This window comes from Polypterus senegalus, chromosome 16 (assembly GCF_016835505.1).
Source record: "Polypterus senegalus isolate Bchr_013 chromosome 16, ASM1683550v1, whole genome shotgun sequence".
NCBI lineage: Eukaryota > Metazoa > Chordata > Cladistia > Polypteriformes > Polypteridae > Polypterus > Polypterus senegalus.
Genome location: NC_053169.1, coordinates 6,905,276 through 6,928,561, shown reverse-complemented (window position 1 = coordinate 6,928,561; position 23,286 = coordinate 6,905,276). Strand labels below are relative to the sequence as shown.

At 41.4% G+C, this 23,286-nt stretch overlaps 1 protein-coding gene across 1 annotated transcript in view; it reads right to left on the bottom strand.

The window, feature by feature from the left end:
* The window catches only part of mrps5 (mitochondrial ribosomal protein S5), a 150,506-nt gene extending 128,590 nt beyond the window's left edge, over positions 1-21,916 (bottom strand). Inside the window, exon 1 of the mRNA XM_039738233.1 lies at positions 21,825-21,916. Coding sequence (XP_039594167.1) covers positions 21,825-21,873 — 49 coding nt within the window. The 5' untranslated portion in view covers positions 21,874-21,916. The remainder of the gene's footprint in view (positions 1-21,824) is intronic.
* Positions 21,917-23,286: the final 1,370 nt, after the last annotated feature.

Below are 23,286 nucleotides of genomic sequence, written 5' to 3'. Positions count from 1 at the left end.
ATTTGTCTTATTGTTCAGCACTGAAGTGAGCATTTATTTTCAAGTAATACTTATATTTCCTTTAGAATGCAATTTCATATTTTAGGCTTAAAGGCCTTAAAAAATTTTTTTTAAAAAATACAATAAAACAAAGACGCAGTGCGACAAAACCGTATTTGTGCTTCAATGAAATGGAGTAACCTCACCCAAATGTGCTTTTAAGAAGGAGGAGTAAATGCTTTCATTTCATCAACCGAGTCACAACAGCTTTTTCATTTTCATCTAAAGCTCTTAAGAGAATTGCCATGTAATCCTTTCAGAAGATAAATATGCATCAACTGAAGCCATTTAAAAGGTAATCAGCGTGTTAATTACTAAAAATAAAAGGTAAATAAACGCAAATTAGCCAGAAAAGTAGAGGTAGGCAATTAACTTGAAAGGCATTTTTAAAATGAAAAGGGGAAGACTTTATTAAACAATAAATAAAAAACGGTTCACTTCTCCTCCCTCATCCGAATGGAAATATTTCTGCGTAAAAGCCACTTGCACACATCAGCAATACTGAACTTATATAGTGCCCCAGAGCTCTGCGGGTAAGACGACTGCTCCATTAATAAAACTTACTAGGCTGTGGCTTCAATATCACAGAAAACTCAGCTTCGTCAAACGTAGGGTTGTGGAGGGTGCAGTGAATGAGGTGCCAGTCCATCACAGGGGACATGGCGGGTAAATACACAACTGTCAATCATGCTGACAGTCACGTCTGTGCAATGTGCTAGGAAAACAGGAGTACCCAAAGAATTGCCCAAAAAACAAAAGGAAACATACAAAGCCCACTCAGACAGCACTGAGGCCAGGATATGAACGCTGAATTTTAGTACTTTGAGGCTACAGTAACTGGTAAAGAGGACAGCCAAGAAGGTGTGAAAATGACAAGGAGATGGATAAGCGATGAATCAGAGTTTTAGGAGACAGGCTAGTGTCAAGTCCCAGGAAGTCAAAACAATCGCACACCTACACCAAAATCAAAGTCAAAAATAACACACTAGAATTTGTTGCCAAATACTCATAAGGAAGCCCCAAAAAAAAAACAAAACTACTACAAATCCAGAATCTTGGACAACAGGAAATGTGTGGCATCAACCTTTAGGCTGTTGCACTGGTGACGTCACAAGTCACAACCTCCTGTTGTCACAAGGCAGCAACGTAAACTGCAAGCACAAGTGACTGCGGCTCCAAAGGGCAGCACCGAGCACGGTCCCTTCAATTCAATTCAAAAGCTTGATCCCACTCACGAGAGGATTACCCAGAAGTGGTGTATTTAACAGTATTTTAGCAAAAAGACATGTTTTTGCGACTGTGAGAATACAAAAAGATAACTGACACATGGATTTTGCAACACAAATATATTTTTTGATACTGTTTGCTGTTTGTCACCATAGAAGCCCACTATATGTTATGTTAATGCCAGGGTTCCTCTCCGGCTTATGATTAAACCCCTTTTTTAGGTCTTTTTTACTCAATGTTTCCGTTAGCAGCTATTTATTTTTCGTCTAATTGTGTATTCTACTTATTTATTATTTACTTTTTGCACGTGTAATCCTGTTCTCCTATGTACCATGTATTATATGGGTAAACCCCACCACCAAGAGACTAAGGCTACCAATATGCACTGAACTGCCCCCAGCCTTTAAAGACAAGCTGGGAAAGCAGGTTCCTTGTGGTTCATTGAATGCACTCTGGTGGAGTGTTGGATTGTCTCTGCATTGCTTTGTTTTTTCGAATGTACCAGTTTGTGGACTCGGTTTGCCTTTTTCATATTTTTGCACCTTGAGCATTTTGTTATATTTCTCTGTTTTTATAAATATATTCTCCTTTTACAAAGATTCTTTATAGAGCTCATTTCTTATCAAACCAGAGGCTTACAGTAATCCCCTCCATTGTGGGGCATTTTGATGATATGTTGGGACTTTGCTTATATAATTTTAAAATTTTGAAGGCAAAGCCCATTTTGCCTGGTTTAGGCTGATGCCACCCTCTATTGCTTTTCTGGGAAGACTACTTTGGATTCTGGTCTGCTTGGTGGGAATTTTTTGGAGGCCTCAAACCACTTTGGCCATTTTGTGTGCTGCATTTGACAAATTGTATCAGGAACTTTATTATCACTAAAGTCAGGCAGCAACAAAAGCCATCAATTCTCAAGTCTTGACATACAGACAGTCAACACTGCCAAAGAAAACCCCGAGATTTTTAGAAGGAGTGCAACAAGACTGCATTTAATGATGCATCAATAAGCAAAAATGTTAAGGGCTTTAAACACACAATGAGCCATTTTAACACTGACTCAAGGGCCAGCTGCAGTTTCAGGTACAACAATGACCAAGAAAATGAACTTTCTGACCAGGATATTTTTCCATTTTGCCCACCACAATGACATAATTTTTTTGTTAGACACATATGCTCAGACTTCCAGATGAACTGCATAGAATTCACTTTCAGAAACATTTTTATTTATTTCTGTATTCCTAGATAAATGGCCACGATGAAGCCTTTGTAGTCAGCAAGTGTGTTCTGAAATAATACTCAACCAAATATAATCATGCTGCTTACCCCGTGTATTGAGCAGTGATGTTCAAGAAAAGCTTTTAACATCATGTTTCAAAACATTCCTGTTTCATAAAGTGGTCTAAATTAATTATAAACAGTAGTGAAACACACAGGCCTATGGTCCTAAAACAGAACGCAAATTAAAACCAAGTGAAATGTAAGGAGCAGCGGATTCTTCTTATGTTTTCAAAACAGTTCACTCTTTCAGTTGTACTAAAAGTTATTATGCATTTTATTACTTGTGATGGCAGGGTGCAATAAAACCTTCTCTTTTATCTCTGCAGACCAGACATGGGAAATTCGACCCGATTCCAAAAACGTCACTTCCAGTTTTCGTCCTGATGATGTCACTTCCTGTTCCGGCCCCCCAAGGATGCCACATCGAGTTCCGACCCCCCAAGAACATCACTTCTGCCAACCTGTTTAAAAACCTAGTCATCCTCCATTTGTACTCTGTTCTCTTCTCTTGTTGTTGGACTCAATCTGTTCACTTCTGTGTTACTTAATCTTCGTATTTGCAGCCTTATTCAAGTATACGAGTGGCTGCCCCAAACCTCCCTTTGGTATCAAGGTCTATTCATTTCACTATATATTGTGATGGACGGCCGACACATCCAAGATGCTAGATGGCGTCTTCCCTGCAGCCTAGAGGTGCCCCGGATTTCCGCAGGGCATCATGGGAGATGGAGTTCGGATTCACAGCCCTGCTGTGTGACGCTGCAGGGAGACACAGGGATTTTTACTTGCCCTATAGCCCGGAAGTTACTCCCAAGTCACGAGGATGGAAGAACAGAAGTACTTCTGGGCTGAAGAAAAAATATACAGTGGAACCTCGGGTCATGGCCGTAATTCGTTCCAAAACTCTGCCCGTAACCCGATTTGGTCGTGAACCGAAGTAATTTCCCCCATAGGACTGCAGGTAAATACAATTAATCCGTTCCCATACGAACTGTATGTAAATATATTTTTTGAAAGATTTTTAAGCACAAAAATAGTTAATTACACCATAGAATGCACAGTGTAACAGTAAACTAAATGTAAAAACATTGAATAACACTGAGAAAACCTTGAACAGAGAAAAGTAACATTGCAAGAATTCACGCTATAAGCCTTACGAACCGCTCGCTGTAAACACTTTTTTTTTTTTTTAATAAGTTTTAAGCACAGGAAAAAAAAAAAAACATTTGAAAAATCCCTAATTTAATAAACAACCAAGACAAGTAACATTAAACAATTCACGCTATGAACCAAAAAATGAACATCTGAAAAATCCGTAATACAAAAACTAACCATAAACTAATCTTGCATGAGTCGAGTTCTGGCATAAAGGAAGTGAGGAGGAACTGGGTGGAGAGGAGATTACAGTTTTGAGGTAAAGTCTGTGACGATGCGGGTTCACTGCATGCTTCCATCTCGCTTACAGGAGCCCTTAAACCCGTCACAGTCAGTAATGTTATCGATGAGCACGACAGTGAGGCACTACTGTACAATGGAGCGAGGGGATGGTGCAAAAAGTGCCAAGTGCTTTTATTAAAAAGAGTTCACTGCAAATGCACAGGGAGAGACTGAACATGTGCGGAAATCATCGGCGCATACGAACAGGAAAGGAAACTGGCTTGTTCGTCACCCGAGTGTGTGTTCGTGAACAGATGCAAAAGTTTGGTGAACTTTTTGGTCGTAACCCGATTTGTATGTGGTCCGAGGCGTTCGTGACCCGAGGTTCCACTGTAAGTCTTCATCTGACCCGGAAGTGCTATGGAATCACATGGACAGAAGGACAGGAGCATTTCCAGGTCAAGGACTATATAAAGGAGTATGCGAGACCCAGCAAGCTGAGCCGGAGTTGGGTGGTAGAGTGACGGAGCTGCTGGGAGAGGAGGATCATGTTATTGTATTTTGATTATTGATTTGTTTATGGTGGTGTTAGTGGTGTCTACTGTGGCACAACATTAAAAAGAAGAAAGTAAAATATTTTTAAGTGCTTTTACTTGGTGTCTTGGACATTTGTCTGCGGGGTTTGAGGAGCAACAGCGCCCCCTAATGCCAGTGGGATGCAAAAGTTTGGGCAACCTTGTTAATAGTCATTATTTTCCTGTATAAATCGTTGGTTGTTACGATAACAAATGTCAGTTAAATATATCATATAGGAGACACACACAGTGATATTTGAGAAGTGAAATGAAGTTTATTGGATTTACAGAAAGTGTGCAATAATTGTTCAAACAAAATCAGGCAGGTGCATAAATTTGGGCACCGTTGTCATTTTATTGATTCCCAAACTTTTAGAACTAATTATTGGAACTCCAATTGGCTTGGTAAGCTCAGTGACCCCTGACCTACATACACAGGTGAATCCAGTATTTAAGGGGTCAATTGTAAGTTTCCTCCTCCTTTAATTTTCTCTGAAGAGTAGCAACATGGGGGTCACAAAACAACTCTCAAATGACCTGAAGACAAAGATTGTTCACCATCATGGTTTAGGGGAAGGATACAGAAAGCTGTCCCAGAGATTGAAGCTGTCTGTTTCCACAGTTAGGAACATATTGAGGAAATGGAAGACCACAGGCTCAGTTCAAGTTAAGGCTCGAAGTGGCAGACCAAGAAAGATTTCGGATAGACAGAAGCGACGAATGGTGAGAACAGTCAGAGTCAACCCACAGACCGGCAACCAAAGACCTACAACATCATCTTGCAGCAGATGGAGTCACTGTGCATCGTTCAGCCATTCAGCACACTTTACACAAGGAGATGCTGTATGCGAGAGTGATGCAGAGGAAGCACAAACAGAGCCGCTTGAGGTCTGCTCAAGCACATTTGGACAAGCCAGCTTCATTTTGGAATAAGGTGCTGTGGACTGATGAAACTAAAATGGAGTTATTTGGGCATAACAAGGGCGTTATGCATGGAGGAAAAAGAACACAGCATTCCAAGAAAAACACCTGCTACCTACAGTAAAATATGGTGGTGGTTCCATCATGCTGTGGGGCTGTGTGGCCAGTGCAGGGACTGGGAATCTTGTCAAAGTTGAGGGGCGCATGGATTCCACTCAGTATCAGCAGATTCTGGAGACCAATGTCTAGGAATCAGTGACAAAGCTGAAGCTGCGCCGGGGCTGGATCTTTCAACAAGACAACGACCCGAAACACTGCTCAAAATCCACTAAGGCATTCATGCAGAGGAACAAGTACAACGTTCTGGAATGGCCATCTCAGTCCCCAGACCTGAATATAATTGAAAATCTGTGGTGTGAGTTAAAGAGAGCTGTCCATGCTCGGAAGCCATCAAACCTGAATGAACTAGAGATGTTTTGTAAAGAGGAATGGTCCAAAATACCTTCAACCACAATCCAGACTCTCATTGGAACCTACAGGAAGCGTTTAGAGGCTGTAATTTCTGCAAAAGGCGGATCTACTAAATATTGATTTCATTTCTTTTTTGTGGTGCCCAAATTTATGCACCTGCCTGATTTTGTTTGAACAATTATTGCACACTTTCTGTAAATCCAATAAACTTCATTTCACTTCTCAAATATCACTGTGTGTGTCTCCTATATGATATATTTAACTGACATTTTTTATCTTAACAGCCAACGATTTATACAGGAAAATATTGACTATTAACAAAGTTGCCCAAACGTTTGCATCCCACAGTATATATATATATATATATGTGTGTGTGAAAGTGTGTGCGTCTGCCTGGCCCAGGAGGCGGTGGAGTTGAGGTAACAGCTCCCCACTGCACCACTTTGGGACACATTTATACGTTTTTCTGTGTAGTCCTTTTCAGTTTTCTTTTGTTTTATCTATATTACTTTTACTCTGTTGTATATGTGCTTTATTTTCCTCTTTTGTGTCTTTAATCTTTTCACCGTTATCTTCGATTAGATTTAAATCATGCAAAGGCGACCCAAAGTTAAACGAGTCGGAAGAAGAAAGAAGTGTGAGGCTACAGCATGAAGCTGAAAGAAAGCGACTCCATTGCCAAAGTGAAACTGCCAAAGAAAGATAAACTCGCTTAGCCGCTAATACACAAGCGAGACGAGCACTCAGCAACACTAACCCACCGACTCTACATTTCAATTTTTTTTTCCTGACAATTTCAATAGTTTGTAGGAGCCCAGGCTTTTTACAGCACAGACTTACACAGCTAGTATATTATTTCTATATATTTATTTAATTATTTATTATATATATTATATATATATATACCAGTAATGGCATACTGCACGATACACTTGACTTGCACATTCCTAGTTTTCCCACTCTTTCTCTGTCTCTGTTTAGCATTCATTTGCTCAGAGGTTGATGCACATGTTGTATCCTGAGCAGCTCTTCTTTTCTCCTCCCTAGCGGCTCGCTTCTTCTCTTCATTCGTCGTCATCTTTTCGTGTTAAAACTGATCAAGTTAGTTTTTGTGTTGCAATTACTTAGTACGTTTTCTTTCATTTTTCATTTAAGCTGGCACTTAAGTCTTCAATCTGCCTCAAGAATGATTAGCGAAGGTGGTAGGAATGAGAACGACGGCCATACACATGCACCGCATGGCCGCCCTGCTACGTGCTGCCGAGAGTTGATTCTACAATAAAATAAAATAAAAATAAAAAGAGGAATACAAATCATCACCCCGAAAGCGGATAGTACACGTCACGTAGTAAATGTGTACCAAATATCAGGTCAATAGTTCAAACGGTTTGTGAGCTACTGGTGATTTCAAATCCTGGACAGACAGACAAACGAACAGCCACAGTAGCGTATAATATATAAAGATATTTACATATATATCTATCTATATATAAACAAATATATAAATAAATAAATATATATATATATATATGTGTGTATGTGTGTGAGAGTGAGAGAGAGAGAGAGAGAGAGAGAGAATGCACATTGGCCATTTCTGAACTCAGAATTGCACATTAGAAAGGCCAATACCTTGCAACCCAAGGCAGGACAATTAACTTGCTTCATTGAACAACATATCAGATTTCAGCTCTTCTAACACAATTACAAAGGGTTCTCTAATAAGTATTTAGCATTTACTCAATTTATTAAGGATTAGCTAAGAGAGTTTGCCGTTAAGGCACTGGAGTCATGGCTACTCAAAATGGGGCTTTGCAGTCAGATTATAGATCAGTTATTTCACAGTAATGTGTTTTGCAACAAATAATATACAGTAATCCCTCGCTATATGGCGCTTTGACTTTTGCGGTTTCACTTAAATGTAAGCACATCTAAATATGTATCACAGATTTTTCGCTGGTTCGCGGATTTCTGCAGACAGTGGGTCTTTTAATTTATGCTACATGCTTCCTCAGTTTGTTTGCCCTGTTGATTTCATACAAGGGACGCTATTGGTGGATGGCTTAGAAGCTACCCAATCAGAGCATGTATTACATATTAACTAAAACTCCTCAATGCTATAAGATATGCATCCCGTGCGGAGCTTGATTGTTTGCTTGTCTCTGCCTCTCTCACCCTCTCTGACATTCTCGGCGCCTGACGGACGGGCTGTGAGCAGAGGTGCTGTTTGCTTAAAAGATACTGACGCTCCTCTAAAGAAATGCTGCTTTATTGCGGCTCGGCATATTTAAAAGCACAAAAGCACACGTATTGATTTTTTGATTGTTGCTTTAATCTCGCTGTCTCTCTCTCTGACGTTCTCTCGCCTGACGGAGGAGATGTGAGCAGAGGGGCTGTTTGCACAGAGGCTGTTTGCTTAGAAGATACTAACGCTCCTCTAAAAATGCCGCGGCAAACTTAGTAGCACAAGTATTGATTTTTTGATTGTTTGCTTTTCTTTGCGAGCGAGCTCTCTCTCTCCCTCTGAAATTCTCTGCTCCTGAAGAGAAGAAGATCTATTTGCATTCTTTTAATTGTGAGAAAGAACTGTCATCTCTGTCTTGTCATGGAGGACAGTTTAAACTTTTGACTAAAGGGTGTTATTTCATGTCTAGAGGGCTCTAATAATGTTAACAGGGTGGGAGAGTTTATAAGGGCTTAAAATATATAAAAATAACTACACAAACATATGGTTTCTACTTTGCGGATTTTCGTCTATCGCGGGGGGTTCTGGAACGCAACCCCCGCGATCGAGGAGGGATTACTGTACATACAGATAGACAGACAGATAAATAATTTAGAGTAATAAGCTATTAAACAGGTGTCTAAGGACATGAAAAATGACAACTATGATGCTTACTAATACTGCATTAAATAAAACTTTATAGTTAAGGTGCCCCACCCTGACTAAAGTGGACCTGGGGTCCTGTCATTAGGATGGTGTAATAATAATGTGATAACCCTAACATTTCAGAACCATAGACAGATACAATTTTAGAAATTTCTGGCCAGCTGCTCTGAGGGAATACAGGTGGCTGAGATGACAGGACAATCTTGCTGACAGAGTACACACTCACACAGGCACTTTCATGACATATATATATATATATATATATATATATATATATATACACATTGTATACACACAGTACACATTTTTTACATTTAGACCTACTATAGTTAAGCCAATTTGATGGACAGCCTTTATGATTTTCTGCGGTTCAATTTCCTATAAAACACTGCTGGAGGTGCTGTTCCATACCACAGGGCATCTCCTAAGGCTCACCCTGTTGACAACTCGCTGCATCAAAAACAAAAAAAAAAGAGATGTGTGAAGTCTGCACAGGGAGGTTTTAATTTGTCTGACAGCTATGCAAATCCACTAAGTAGAACATCATCGAGACCCACCTGGAGCAGTTGTTTTAGCAGAGACATTTACATTTTATATACTTCAGGCATTTTGTTTATTCTCCTTTTTTGCATATTCGCTGAACTGCTCAGGATACTGTTTGCATTTTTCCGTCATTTCACTTTGCTTCATCTAAAATATGCGCAGTAATAAATAAGCAGAAATTTAATATTAACGTCTCAGTGCTTAGTTGTCCCCTGTGTTTTGTTGTTGAATACTCTATCCAAAAATGATCTTTTTTTTTATTATTTTGTTACTCACTCCATGTTATGTATAATGACGCTTGAGAAAAAATTTTAATCTTATGTTTTAATGGAGAATGGACATAACAAATTTATTAATAGAGCAGACGTGACTGGGGACCAACACCGAACAGCAGGAACCGATATTAAAATCTAAATGAAAATGTTGTGTTGCATATTCCACTAGTCAAGCACCCACTCAAAATTATGTTTTGTTTTCAGGATTTGTTTCTTGCATTTCTTTCCAAAATACTTTTTGCAAATCCTTATATTTTTTGCTATATTTACAGCAATCAACGTTACTACGTCACATCCGCTGGAAGGACTCAATTCTGGCAGCTTAGTCCATTCCTGGTTATTTGAGTTTCAAATCAAAGAAATTCTCTGTGCAATTACAGTTCATGCTTAGGTTATTCTTTAAAGACTTCTCGTTTCCGGCAGCAGACTTTGATTTTTGGGTTAACGACTCATCTCTGGACAGTTTTCCTAATATTTCTTCTAGTCACCGACATCTCTTTTTCCCATGCCCTGTCTTGTGTTTGGAGTCCTAGGGTGTTGTAACCGTGTTATCCATTATGGATGAAGTGAGAAGTCAAGCAAAATGAACCCTTTTATTGGCATTCGAAGCAACTCAGGCCCCTTCTTCAGGCAAGTTTGGCAAATAGTCATACGTTTACAACATCCAAAACGTGTTTTTTGCTAAAATACTCTAAAAGGATACAATGCATTCAGAAAGTAGTCAGCCCTTATGTTTTATCGTGCTACAGGTTTAATTTTAAATGGGTACATCTGCCAAATTTGCCCATCAATCTACACTCAATAACCCCAAATGACAAAATGACAACAACAAATTTACTACAAACGATTGGAAACGGCCCACCGGATGCAACACCACAAGTCAGTCGGCAGCAGTGAGGGCAAATCAAACAAACTTCCTGACCAGGATGTTGTTAGCATCTCTGCCACCACAATGACACCATTTGTTTGCACATGTGCTCAGACTTCCAGATAAAACTCTTTAAACTCTTGCTTAATATGTGTGGGCCAGCAGGCAGGCAAACCGCCGGCCAAATCTGACAACAGACAGGTGTGGGGCACAAGTTCAAGGCACACCTGCCCCCTGTTTCCCACAAGCCCAGCACAAATTTCTTCTCTTTCTTTTCTCCTGACTCTGGCTCCCGGAGTAAGGGCTGTTGGCTCCCTTTATAAAGCACCCAGAAGTGCTCCAGGTGCTCATTGCTCCACTTCCGGGTGAGGCAAAAAGAACTGCCCATAATGGCTCAGCAGCTACCCCCTGGTGGCACCCACCAACCCCAAGAGGGCTGCATGTATCGCACTCCAACTCCCATGGAGCCCTGAGGGAGTCAACCCAGGAGGACTGTCTCCTAGCACTCCGGGGGAGGTAATGCACTGGCCACAATCCCTCTCCAAGGTCCTTCCGGCATGGAGGTTTCCCAGCTGGGGCTACGCCACACATGGAAATGCATGAAATTCACTTTCCAAAACGTTTCCATTTCTTTCTGTGTCCCTAAATCAGGGGTAGGCAATGTCGGTCCTGAAGAGCCGCAGTGACAGCAGCTTTTTGTTCCAACCCAGTTTCTTAATGAGAAGTCACGTATTGCTGATGAAGCACTTATGGCTTAAGTGACATTTTGATGCTTCATTTCAGTGGTCTCAATTGCTAAGGTTCCCCACTCTTGACTGCTTATTTAAATCTTAAAGAGCTGCATTCACTGTTTAATGTCTCCTTATTAGCAATAAGACTTAAAAGACAAAGCAGTCAGCAGTTCACCATCTCGCTTGTTTCCATTTACATTTCTGTGCGTTTATCACGCACTGTTACGATTTATTAAAACACTTAACAGAAAATGCGACAGACTGAAAATTATCCGTTTTAGGCTTCAAATCATTGTGACAATATCCTTGGAAAGGAAAAAATCTACAACACAAGAACCTTACATTGCAGACTAGCAAGCCATAAAATTAAGTTGCGAGACTAGCAAAGATTGGTTTCTAATTAAGCAATTGGGTTGGAATGAAAACCTGTAGCCACTGCGGCCCTCCAGGACCGACACTGCCCACCACTGCCCTAGATTAGTAGGCGATGCCCACTTCTGCACGAGGCCTGTGTTGTCAGCAAGTATAGTTTGAAATAATGCTCAACAAAAACTTATATTTCAGTCTGCTGCTTCACGTCACAAAAAGCTTTTAATATCAAGTTGCAAGGCATTCCTGACACAATGGGCTTCAAAAGAAGAGACCCTTCAATGTCAAAGTGAAAACTAAATTTATTAAAAAGGAGTGGAAACGTTCCACCGGATGCCACACCACAAGTCAGTTGGCTGCTGTGAGGGCAAATCAAACAAACTTTCTGACCAGGATGTTGTTAGTGTCTTTGCCAACACAGTGGGCACATGTGCTCCGACTTCCAAATAAACTCCACCACACTTTAAACATTTACAGTCAGATGAAAGTCTTGCTTAATATGTGTGGACCAGGAGGTGGGCACAGCGGTACCCAAACCCGACACAGACAGGTGTGGGACACAAGTTCAAGGCAAAAATTTTTTTACTTTTCCTTTTTCCCTTGTGGGAAACGCTTGCCCCCGTTTCCCACCAGCACAGCACAGCACAAATGTCTTCCCTTTCTTTTGTCCTCCACTCTTCCTCACAAGTTTCATCTTCCTCTTTCTGACTCTCGCGCCTGGTGTAATGTCTGCTGGCTCCTTTTATAAGGCACCAAGAAGTTCTCCAGGTACTCGTTGTTCCACTTCCAGCAGCAATTCTAGGTGTGATGAAAGAACTGCCCATAATGGTTTAGCAGCTACTGCAGCACCCCCTGGTGGCGCTCACGGACCCTAACAGGGCTGTATCAAACTCCAACTCCCATGGAGCCCTGCGGGAGTCTGAGGCACCACTGCAACCCAGGAGGGCAGCCACCAACGCTCCCTTAATGCTCTGGATACGCTCACTCCCATGGTCACTTCCAGTGATGAGGCATCCCGGCCGTCCACCACAAATGGAATTGCATGAAATTCACTTTCCAAAACATTTCCATTTCTTTCTGTGTCCCTAAATCAGGGGTAGGCAATGTCGATCCTGAAGAGCCGCAGTGACAGCAGGTTTTTGTTCCAACCCAGTTTCTTAATGAGAAGTCACTTATTGCTGATGAAGCACTTATGGCTTAAGTGACATTTTGATGCTTCATTTTAGTGGTCTCAATTGCTAAGGTTCCCCACCCTTGACTGCTTATTTAAATCTTAAAGAGCTGCATTCACTGTTTAATGTCTCCTTATTAGCAATAAGACTTAAAAGACAAAGCAGTCAGCAGTTCACCATCTCGCTTGTTTCCATTTACATTTCTGTGCGTTTATCACGCACTGTTACGATTTATTAAAACACTTAATAGAAAATGCGACAGACTGAAAATTATCCGTTTTAGGCTTCAAATCATTTTGACGATATCCTAGGAAAGGAAAAAATCTACAATACAAGAACCTTACATTGCAAATAAGCAAGCCACAAAATTAAATAAGGTGCGAGACTAGCAAAGATTGGTTTCTAATTAAGCAATTGGGTTGGAATGAAAACCTGTAGCCCTCCAGGACTGACACTGCCCAACACTGCCCTAGATTAGTAGGCGATGCCCACTTCTGCACGAGGCCTATGTTGTCAGGAAGTATATTTTGAAGCAATGCTCAACAAAAACTGATATTTTAATCTGCTGCTTCACATCACGAAAAGCTTTTAACATCAAGTTGCAAGGCATTCCTGATATAACGGGCTTCAAAAAAAGAGACCTTTCAAAGTCAAAGTGAACACATTTATTAAAAAGGAGTGGAAACGTCCCACCGGATGCCACACCACAAGTCAGTCGGCAGCAGTGATGGCAAATCAAGGTTTACAGCGGCAATCCTGACAGTTGGGCAAAGCGGTCGATTCTCCCGGATGTGATGTGATTTGCTGCATTAAGTACAAACTGCTGAGACTCAGGAATGCTGCACGGCCTCCGTGATATAGGAGTCAGTGGCGAGTGCAGGCCTGATCAATAAATCATTGAACACAACGTGGAACATTCAGACAACACAGTAAATAAAAGAGCTGGAGTGCAGCCGAGCCAAACTGCAGGTTGAACAACATTCTGACCCCATTTTCACGTGCACTGGAATTAGCGTGCAAGCTGTGACTGACGTTTCCGGCGAAGGATGGGAGAAACAGAACATTGAACTTGTCAGGTAATAATTAAAGTCGGATATATATGGAAACATTGCTCTTACTTTCATTTCCTTGAAAGGCCAAATGCCGTAAACGAGGCCAGGATCTGCACAGCTCTCTGTAAGGTGGAGGAGGTCTGTCAGGCGTTTCCTATTTCCAATTTAGCTTGCGGTGCGAAGGACATTTCTAATTCAGCGGTTTCACTACACAGCACGATGGGGGTTTATAGATATTCACACCTTAAACTGAGTGGGTGGCACAGTGGGTTGTGCTGCTGCCTCATAGACTCCAGCATCTTGAGGTGGAATTCTGCATCTTCTTGTCACCTGTGCAGAATTCAATTGTTCTCCCCATTTGTCAGCGGCTTTTCCTGGTGGATCCTAAATATCTGTGTAATAAGCTAACTGGGTACTCTAAAATGGCCTCATCTGAGTCAGTGCCCTGCAGCGCCACTGCTGCCAGGAAAGGCTCCTGCCCTCTACAATTCTAAACTGGATTAAGGGTTTGAAAATGTTTACGCTGTGTCATCTTACATATCCAGGATTCTCCATAATTGTTATCTTGCAATCTACTGTGTTGCTTTGTGTTTTTGTTTTATTTTTTGTTAACCTCAGCAGTGACATTCATGTCTCATGTGACTCTTCCTATGAAGTTATTAGATGGATTGGGAGAGCATGGGGGGGTCATGAGGTCACTGTAAAGGGGTGTGTGGCGTGCCGGATATCTCAGCAAAAGGACGAAGGTCCAAGTCTTTTGAGTCCTGGTGCTCCCTGCTTGTGAGACATGGACGCTATCCTGTGACCTGAGATGAAGACTGGACTCCTTCACGTGTGTCTCTTTAGAGGGTCCTTGGGTACCATTGGTTTGATTTTGTGTTTCTCACGGAGTCCTGAATGAGGCACATGACCTGCATTGTGAGGCAGTATCAGTTACGGCACTACGGCCATGTTGCACGATTCCCTGAGGGTGATCCAGCTCACAGGACCCTCATTGTTGGGGGAGCAGAGTGGCTGGACCAGGACAAGGGCTCGTCCACGTAACATCTGGCTGCGGCAGATAGAGAGTCATTTCTGGAGGGTGGGACTGGACCGCGAGTCTGCCTGGGGGGTTGCCAACCGGGATCCCAAGCTGTTTCATCGTGTGGTGGGTGCGACAATGCGCTGTACCAGTGCCTGCTCCCCAACTTGACTTGAATTGACTTGCACCCCCCCACCATAACCTATAGTCTATGGAGGAGGAGGACCAAAAACTTTAGATTAATCAAGAATTTCCATCTCTGGTTTCTGACAGATCTCGACATTTTAGGGTCCCCTATACTGAAAACATCGATCTCTCAATGATGGAGATATGGAGATATGGAGATAGATAGATAGATAGATAGATAGATAGATAGATAGATAGATAGATAGATAGATAGATAGATAGATAGATAGATAGATAGATAGATAGATAGATAGATAGATAGATAGATAGATAGATAGATAGATAGATAGATAGTCACTGTCTCTGGGTTTCAGCCGCTGCACTACACTGGCCTGCGAGCATCAGCGATGGCCTCTGTGTGTTAGCGAGCAGCCAGTTCAAATGCAGTTGGCATAGTCGGTGATTTACTGAATTTCATCAATGGCGTCAGATGCACCTTGTACATATAATAATCCATCCATCCATTATCCAACCTGCTATATCCTAACTACAGGGTCATGGGGGGTCTGCTGGAGCCAATCCCTGCCAACACAGGGTGCAAGGCAGGAAACAAACCCCGAGCAGGTTGCCAGCACATATAATAATGAATTGTTTTATTTTTATAGTTTTTACAGCTCATTGGCAGTGTGTAAAATATTGAGTGTTGCAGTAATTGTGATGCTCTTTGCATGAAAAAAAATGTTAAATTAAAATTTCACTTTTTCTTGGTGAATTATGATGTTTCCTTAAAAAGTGCAGCAAAAAAGTATTTGGCGTCTGGGGGTACATTAACCCCCCCCAAGTATGAGGCAGTTTAAGGGTTAATATAACTTAGATAACTAGCAAATGGTGCTTACACATCGGGGTCCTAACTGTTTATGCTAAGGGCAAAAATCAATTACTGTATATACTTCCAGATAAGTTCTCCCGCGGATAAGTGGATATTTGATTTTACCGTATAATTTGCGGTATTTTATAATGTTGGTCGTATAAGTTGAATGTGGAAAACTCACGCTACTGGTCCAATGATTCTGATATGCTAACGCCCACCTGAGAGATGAACCACAGAGCACACGGCCTTGTTTTTCTATGTATCGTGCCTGCGTGACCACACAGTAATACCTGAACTATTCTGAAGCGACGTTTGCACTGATTTGTGTTTTTTGTATCTCACACCCTCATACACCTTTATCGTAACAGCATCTCTTATCTACGATGGAGCGTTCGAACAGAAGAAAATATGAAGCTGGTTTTAAATTAAAAGTCGTAGAAGTAACGAAAGACATTGGTAACTGTGCTGCTGCAACAAAATTTAATGTGTCTGAGAAACTGATGCGTGATTGGAGGAAGCAAGAAGATGTTAAACAAAGTGTTGTAATTTTGAACGGGTGTATAAGTCGGGGTTTGATTTTATGATCGATTATTCAGGTTTCAAGACCCGACTTATACGCGAGTATATATGGTACCTTAACATTACTTAGTCAGAGAGTTATATATTTAATGAACTTAAACCAAACTTGGGAAACTTCAAAACTTATATGTAAATGTAAACTTCTACTTAAATGTCACAAACACAACTAAGCAAATTAAACATCCGTTTCACGTTTCAGTTTATAATCCATGTATTTTATCTGAGTCTATAACATATTTTACTTTTCATTTGATCTCCATGTATAATTCACATTTACCCTTAGGTTTGAACGACGACTGGGAGTATCTGTCCCGAGGGAAATGGACACAGACAGAGACAGGATCAAAGCTCTGGAGTCAAGCTGTCCATCATTAGAGTAGCCAGACAACACGCATAAAGTGTACCAGTTCTAAAGTCACATATTATAATGCCGTCAGCTATTTCCAAAGAATCACACAGGGTGGGAGACGTGGATAGGGTTGCCAGACATCCCTTATATACGGGACATGTCCCATATTTGATCATTTTGTCCCCTGTCCTGTACTGACCTTTCAGGGACACCCAAATGTCCCATATTTAGTTCATTTTCAAATTTCGTAATAAAAATATATTTTTACTACCTACTTACGGTACTTATTTGTAACTTTATAAGTAATTATACTTTCTTTTCTCAGATTCCCTTGATGAAAACAACCCAAATTTAACGAGGAAACTCGTGTTTGCTGCCTGTGTGCAACTTGTTCAGTTGCTATGGTTGGCGGAGGACAGCGACACTCTTACCGTTTTGCTCTCCAGCCACGCTGTGGTGCAGTTTTGGAGCAGCATTGTCACATACAGCGACTGTCAACGAAGTGTGTTGTTACTATTTGCCACGGCCCACTTTTTTTCTAACTGCCTGTATTAAATAATAATATTATTTCTCTATTGTCTGTATTAAATAAATATTTTCAAATGATTTCACTTTTACAGAATTTTTTTAGCTTGTCTTAAATAATTTTTAAATTATTGATATGTTTTTAACTTATGTCTCTACTTTTAAATAATATATTGGTCTGGGTGTGTAGGGGACATGTATAATTTTATATATATAGTAATATAGAGAGAGATTGTAAGGCTGTGGCGTATTTCTAATTTTCTAATCTGGCAACCCTAGATGTGGACCCGAAGTAGCGGAGATGTTACTTGGTAAAAAATGAAACTATTGCTTCTTTCTGAAATTCTTACTGCGGTGCGATGACTGCTGACTGACTGTGGTGTGCTGTGCTCATGACTGGGAGCATTGAAGTTTACTAAATGCAAAAGAATTTTTCTGCAATGACATTCACGTCATTATGTGATTTACTTGCTCACACTGAGATTGTACTACATGAATAAATATGTTGAGACGAAGTGCAATGTAAAGCAGTAGTAAACTAGTATGTAGAACATAAGCAGTATCTGATTGATATGGACATGCATACTTACTTGCCAAGCCATTAAAACTCTTTGTTAAAGGAAGAGATTTTTATTTTTACCTAACAAGGAAACATTGAACTTTGGTTTACTGGGACCCTATTGAGACCACAACTGAAACACAGTAAGTAGTACCTGACAGACACAGAGGTGCAGGACATACTCGCTTACCTACTCGGTAAAAGTGTCGGATAAAGTAGTCAGTTATCTGTGTGTAACTGTGTGTAGAGGGTCCAGAACCCCCTGTGAAATAATGGCACAAGTGATTGACCGCCTGAGTTTGAGGGTTAAGATCCACCCAACTTGACCCAACAGAACCCCCTGTGAAAAGATGACATAAGTGATGGACTGCCTGAGTTTGAGGGTTAGGATCCAACCAACTTGACCCAACAGAACCCTCTGTGAAAAGATGGCATAAGTGATGGACTGCCTGAGGTTGAGGGTTAGGATCCAACCAACTTGACCCAACAGAAGCCCCTGTGAAAAGATGGCATAAGTGATGGACTGCCCGAGCTTGAGGGTTAGGGTCCAACCAACTTGACCCAACAGAACCCCCTGTGAAAAGATGGCATAAGTGATGGATTGCCTGAGGTTGAGGGTTAGGGTCCACCCAACTTGACCCAACAGAACCCCCTGTGAAAAGATGGCATAAGTGATTGACCGCCTGAGGTTGAGGGTTAGGGTCCACCCAACTTGACCCAGGAAACCCCACCCGTGCATTACTCTAGGTAAGTCCCCTGTGAAACTTCAAGCACCTCGCTACAATAACAGTCAGGCAAAGAGAGGAGTGAGGGCAAAAGGTCTGTTGTGAGGCTTAAAGTGTGGTGATAAATTGGTACATTAAGAATAACTGTAGTCAGTAGTCCAGGTAGAAATTACAAGAGGTGCCGGTACTGCGTGTATTTATACCACATCATGTATATGTGCTTTGGGGGTCATCCTACAATGCTCTAAATCAGGGTGGGCAAAGTCAGTCCTGGAGGGCCCCAGCGGCTACAGGTTTTTGTTTCAACCCAAATGCTTAATTAAAGAACAATTCTTGTCAATAATTTAATTTCATAGCTTGTTTGTGCTTTAACTCCGCTATGTCAGCTCATTCTCATATCCTAGATTTTTTTCCTTTCTAAGGATATCATCCAAATGATTTGCAGGCTAAAATGGACGAGTGATTCTCAGTGCTTCACTTTTCTCTCTTCACTTTCCTTCCAAGTATTTAATTAAACCCAAACGTGCATGATCAATACACACTGGTGTAAATGGAAACAAGCTAAATGGAGAAATGCTGGTTTCTTTTGTCATTTGCATCTTATTGCTAATTAGGACCAATTAAAAACCACAACTACGGCTGTTTAAGACTAAAATAAGCAATACGGGTTCAAAGTCTTAACGAGCGAGACCACTAAAGTGAAGCAGAAGAGTTACTTGAGCAATAAGTGCTTCTTATTAAGCAACTGGCTTGGAACAAAAACCTGCAGCCACTGCGGCCCTCCAGGGCTGACTTTGCCCACCCCTGCTCTAAATGTTATACTATCTCGAGCAGAGAGGGGGTGCTGTCACTAATTCCATTTTCCTTCCGCAGTTCAGATGCACACCAACCAGACGATGGGAGACCCTCGAAGCCCTTTCCCTTTCTGAGTTGGCACAATAAACCTGAAGCTGCCAGAAGGGGGCGCTCATTTGAAGTGGAAGGATCGTTCTTTCAGTACCTGACTGCATGACAATCATCAGTGCACTCTCAGCATTAAACGGGGTTACTAGCTGATACCCCAAACCTTTTTTATGTTTATTGTTTCTTCTTTTGCTTACTATACATATATATGAGGGACATTCAAAAAGTTTCCATACTTTTTTTTAACTCTATTAATTATGAACGTCAAAAACAAACGACATCACTTTTCCACATAGTCACCGTCCTTTGCGATGAAATTTTCCCAACGTAATACCAACTTTTTAATGCCATTAACAAAAAAATGTTTCTGGTTGAGCGCATAGCCACTGCTGCACTTTCCCATCATCATCATCATCATCATCACACGTCTGTAGCTGGACGTCCGGAGTGCTCTCTGCATCTGTCACACCAGTACGGTTATTTTCAAACATTTCAATCCACTCATAGACGACTCTACAAGAGAGAACTTTATCCCAGTACTAAGCACACGCGTGGAGATGAATTGGTGCTCCCGACACACCTTCTGCTCACAAAAAGCGTATGACAGAACGTCGTTCCCCTTTGGTGCAATTTATAAGTGTCGCAGTCACCTTCACCACAGGGTGACAACTGTTGTACTAAACTGCAAGGGCAGGTGGCTTGCCAGACAGAACTAGTCACATGACCCTCTCAGACACGGCCAGTTACTACTCCTCCCACCAAGACAGAACTAGTCACATGACCCTCTCAGACACGGCCCATTACTACTCCTCCCACCAAGACAGAACTAGTCACATGACCCTCTCAGACACGGCCAGTTACTACTCCTCCCACCTTCACTGTTTCCGACGAAAATATAAAAGTGTGGAATCTTTCTGAACGTCCCTCGTACATTTATTTCAAACTGTTGATTACGTCTCGCCTGAAGAAGGGGCCGGAGTTGCCTCGAAAGCTTGCATATTGTAATCTTTTTAATTAGCCAATAAAAGGGGTCATTTTGCTTGACTTTTCTCTACAGTCATAATGGCTAACACGGTACAACACCCTAGTACTACAAACTGTTGATAGAAATATGTTATTATTATTATTATAATAACTTAAATTGTCTGATGCCCTTATCCAAGGTAACTTACAACCTTTGCTATACAGCTGGTTCCATTTCTTTTGTTTTTCCAATTGGAGCACAGGCGGGTGAAGTGACCTGCTCATGGGCACACAGGGTCAGTAGTGGGATCTGAAGATTAAAGTCTTAACCACTACACCACACTAACTGCCTCGCAAGGTACCATAAAATTCATTTTGAAATACAGCCAAGACATTACTAGTGCTCCTAATGGCCAGTGCTGCTTGACGTGACTGATTTTAGTTTATTATTCACGTATGACTTGAAAACCCCATTTCTAGCTGTCACTCCTTCAGTGTCCCAATGGTCAGCACCTTTGGCTTATGTCTTAAGTCAAGAGTAAATGCTAACTGATTATTAGAGAAACCTTTGTGACTGCATTAGCACCACTGACACCTGTCATTCTCTTCACTGGGGGGGGTGCAAAGATCTAATAAAGTTCAACACTAGGATCAATAAATGGCCGAAATAAAACAGCTCTCTCACAAAACGTGTCACTTTATTGATGTTTTGTGAAATGAAGGCCACTCCATGTGACAGATTGCCAAGACACTGATGATTTTAGACGAGACGTCTATTACTGTCCTGAGAGAAAGCGGCCAACTAAAAGAAGGGGGGAGCCCAGAAATAAAACCGCATAAGAGGAGAAGGACATCAACGTGTGTGTTGTGAGAAATAAACGCCTTCCAAGTCCTCAGTTGGCGTCTTCCTTAAACACACGTCAAATTCCAGCGCCAACAGAACAGATGCTGGCTTTTAAGTCAAGAGTTTCACAGCAAAAAAATAAACATATCTGGAAATGGCAAATAAATAAAAAGAAACACTGCAGTCGCAAAAGCCTGGAATCACCCAGAAATCCACCTGCTAATGTCTCTGTGCTGGCGCCCTCTTTAACTTTTGACAAGCGGCACAAAACAAACACAGTTGCTAAGAGCTGACCTGCCCGTCAGCGCCCAAGGATCGAAATCACCTAACAGTTCGTTGACGTGTCGAAGTCGCGAATGAAGGCAGCACGCGTGCTCGACCGCCCCGTTTACGTTCTCTTTGATCAATTAATTTGTGTCTGAAGGTGAGGCGTATCTTCTATTGACAAAGACTTGCGTGTAGTATGCCTGACAGAAACGCTAAAGAGGAACACAGCTCTATGAGGTTAATCATAGGGTATACCAAAAACCGTTGCAAAACATAAAACAGCATAAAATGAAAAGTTTAAATTCACCTCTGAAAGCTGTGCAGAGGGCGGCTGAGAGCCACCTGGAGGCCGCCATGTTTCGAGTCTTCAGGTCCTGCGACGGGCAGCGCGAATGTCTATCGAGGTGCCTGATGAAAATGGTGACGACAGTGGGTTAACGGTTTGGCATCCGTACAAGTTTTAGTAATTTTTATAAGAAAAACAAAAGTAATAGAATTGAGCAAAACACTCTCATTATGAAAACTTCCCAAATGACAAGAGCATAGACATATATCGGTAGACGCCGCATTCACTGTGTTGCCCAGTCGACACGATACGTCAGCGTGTCCGCCATATTGCGAGTGGCAAAAGTGGCATTTTAAACTAATACAGGTAGACGTGGAAGCCGGGTTTTCTGGTGAAAAAACATCCATCCATCCATTATCCAACCCGCTATATCCTAACTACAGGGTCACGGGGGTCTGTAGGAGCCAATCCCTGCCAACACAGGGCACAAGGCAGGAAACAAACTCTGGGCAGGGCGCCAACACACCACAGGACACACACACATACACACCCACACACCAAGCACACACATAACATTTAAAACAGCATCATTTACATACAACAGATTTTGGCGAATCGTTTACATGCATTACATTATTTAAATCCATTTATGCACTAATAATGTAAATTATTAAATAATAATAATAATTACTATTATTATTATTATTATTAAACAATTCTTCCCAAATAAATAACATTTCTTGGACTGCCTTTTTCCATCTACAAAACATTTATAGACTTCGGCCTGTTCTTACACAACACAGTACTGAAGTATCGTTTAATGTCACCTCACGTATAGATTACTGTAATGCTATTCTATTTGGCATCCCACAAAAATATATCCATCGCTTACAACTTCTTCAAAATTCTGCTGCCAGGATAATAACCTGCTGTTCTAAATCCACTGAACATATTATACCGAATCTCTCTCAATGTCACTGGCTCCCTGTTCACTACTGAATACGACACACAACTAAAGACATGACCATCAAATGATGGCTGTCAATTTCAAACTGTGTTTCCTCGATGTGCTCCTTCATCTGAACCAATCTAAGCCCGAACAAACTGACTGATCAAAGATCCACTGACAGCTTGCCCTAAGGTCGACTGTCGGATAACACGCTCAGCTACTTTGACCACCTTGACTGGACCCTCAGAAGAAATCATCAAACCTCCATTGATTTTTAATGTGAGCGAGTGGTAGCTTTGATCATATGACGCCGGTACAGCATCTGTTACCAAACTAGCACGGCACACGTCACAGGACAGCTTTCTCCAAATCTCGTCTAAGGGCTACCTGACCTCCCACTGCTTCCTGTGGTGGATTTCTTTGGAAAACCTTCAAAGTTTGAGAAATGTTCACAGCTAACAACAATCTACATAGTCAGTGACTAAATACGTTTAGCCAAAACGTTGTTTGGATGGTCACTTGAGCTCATAAATG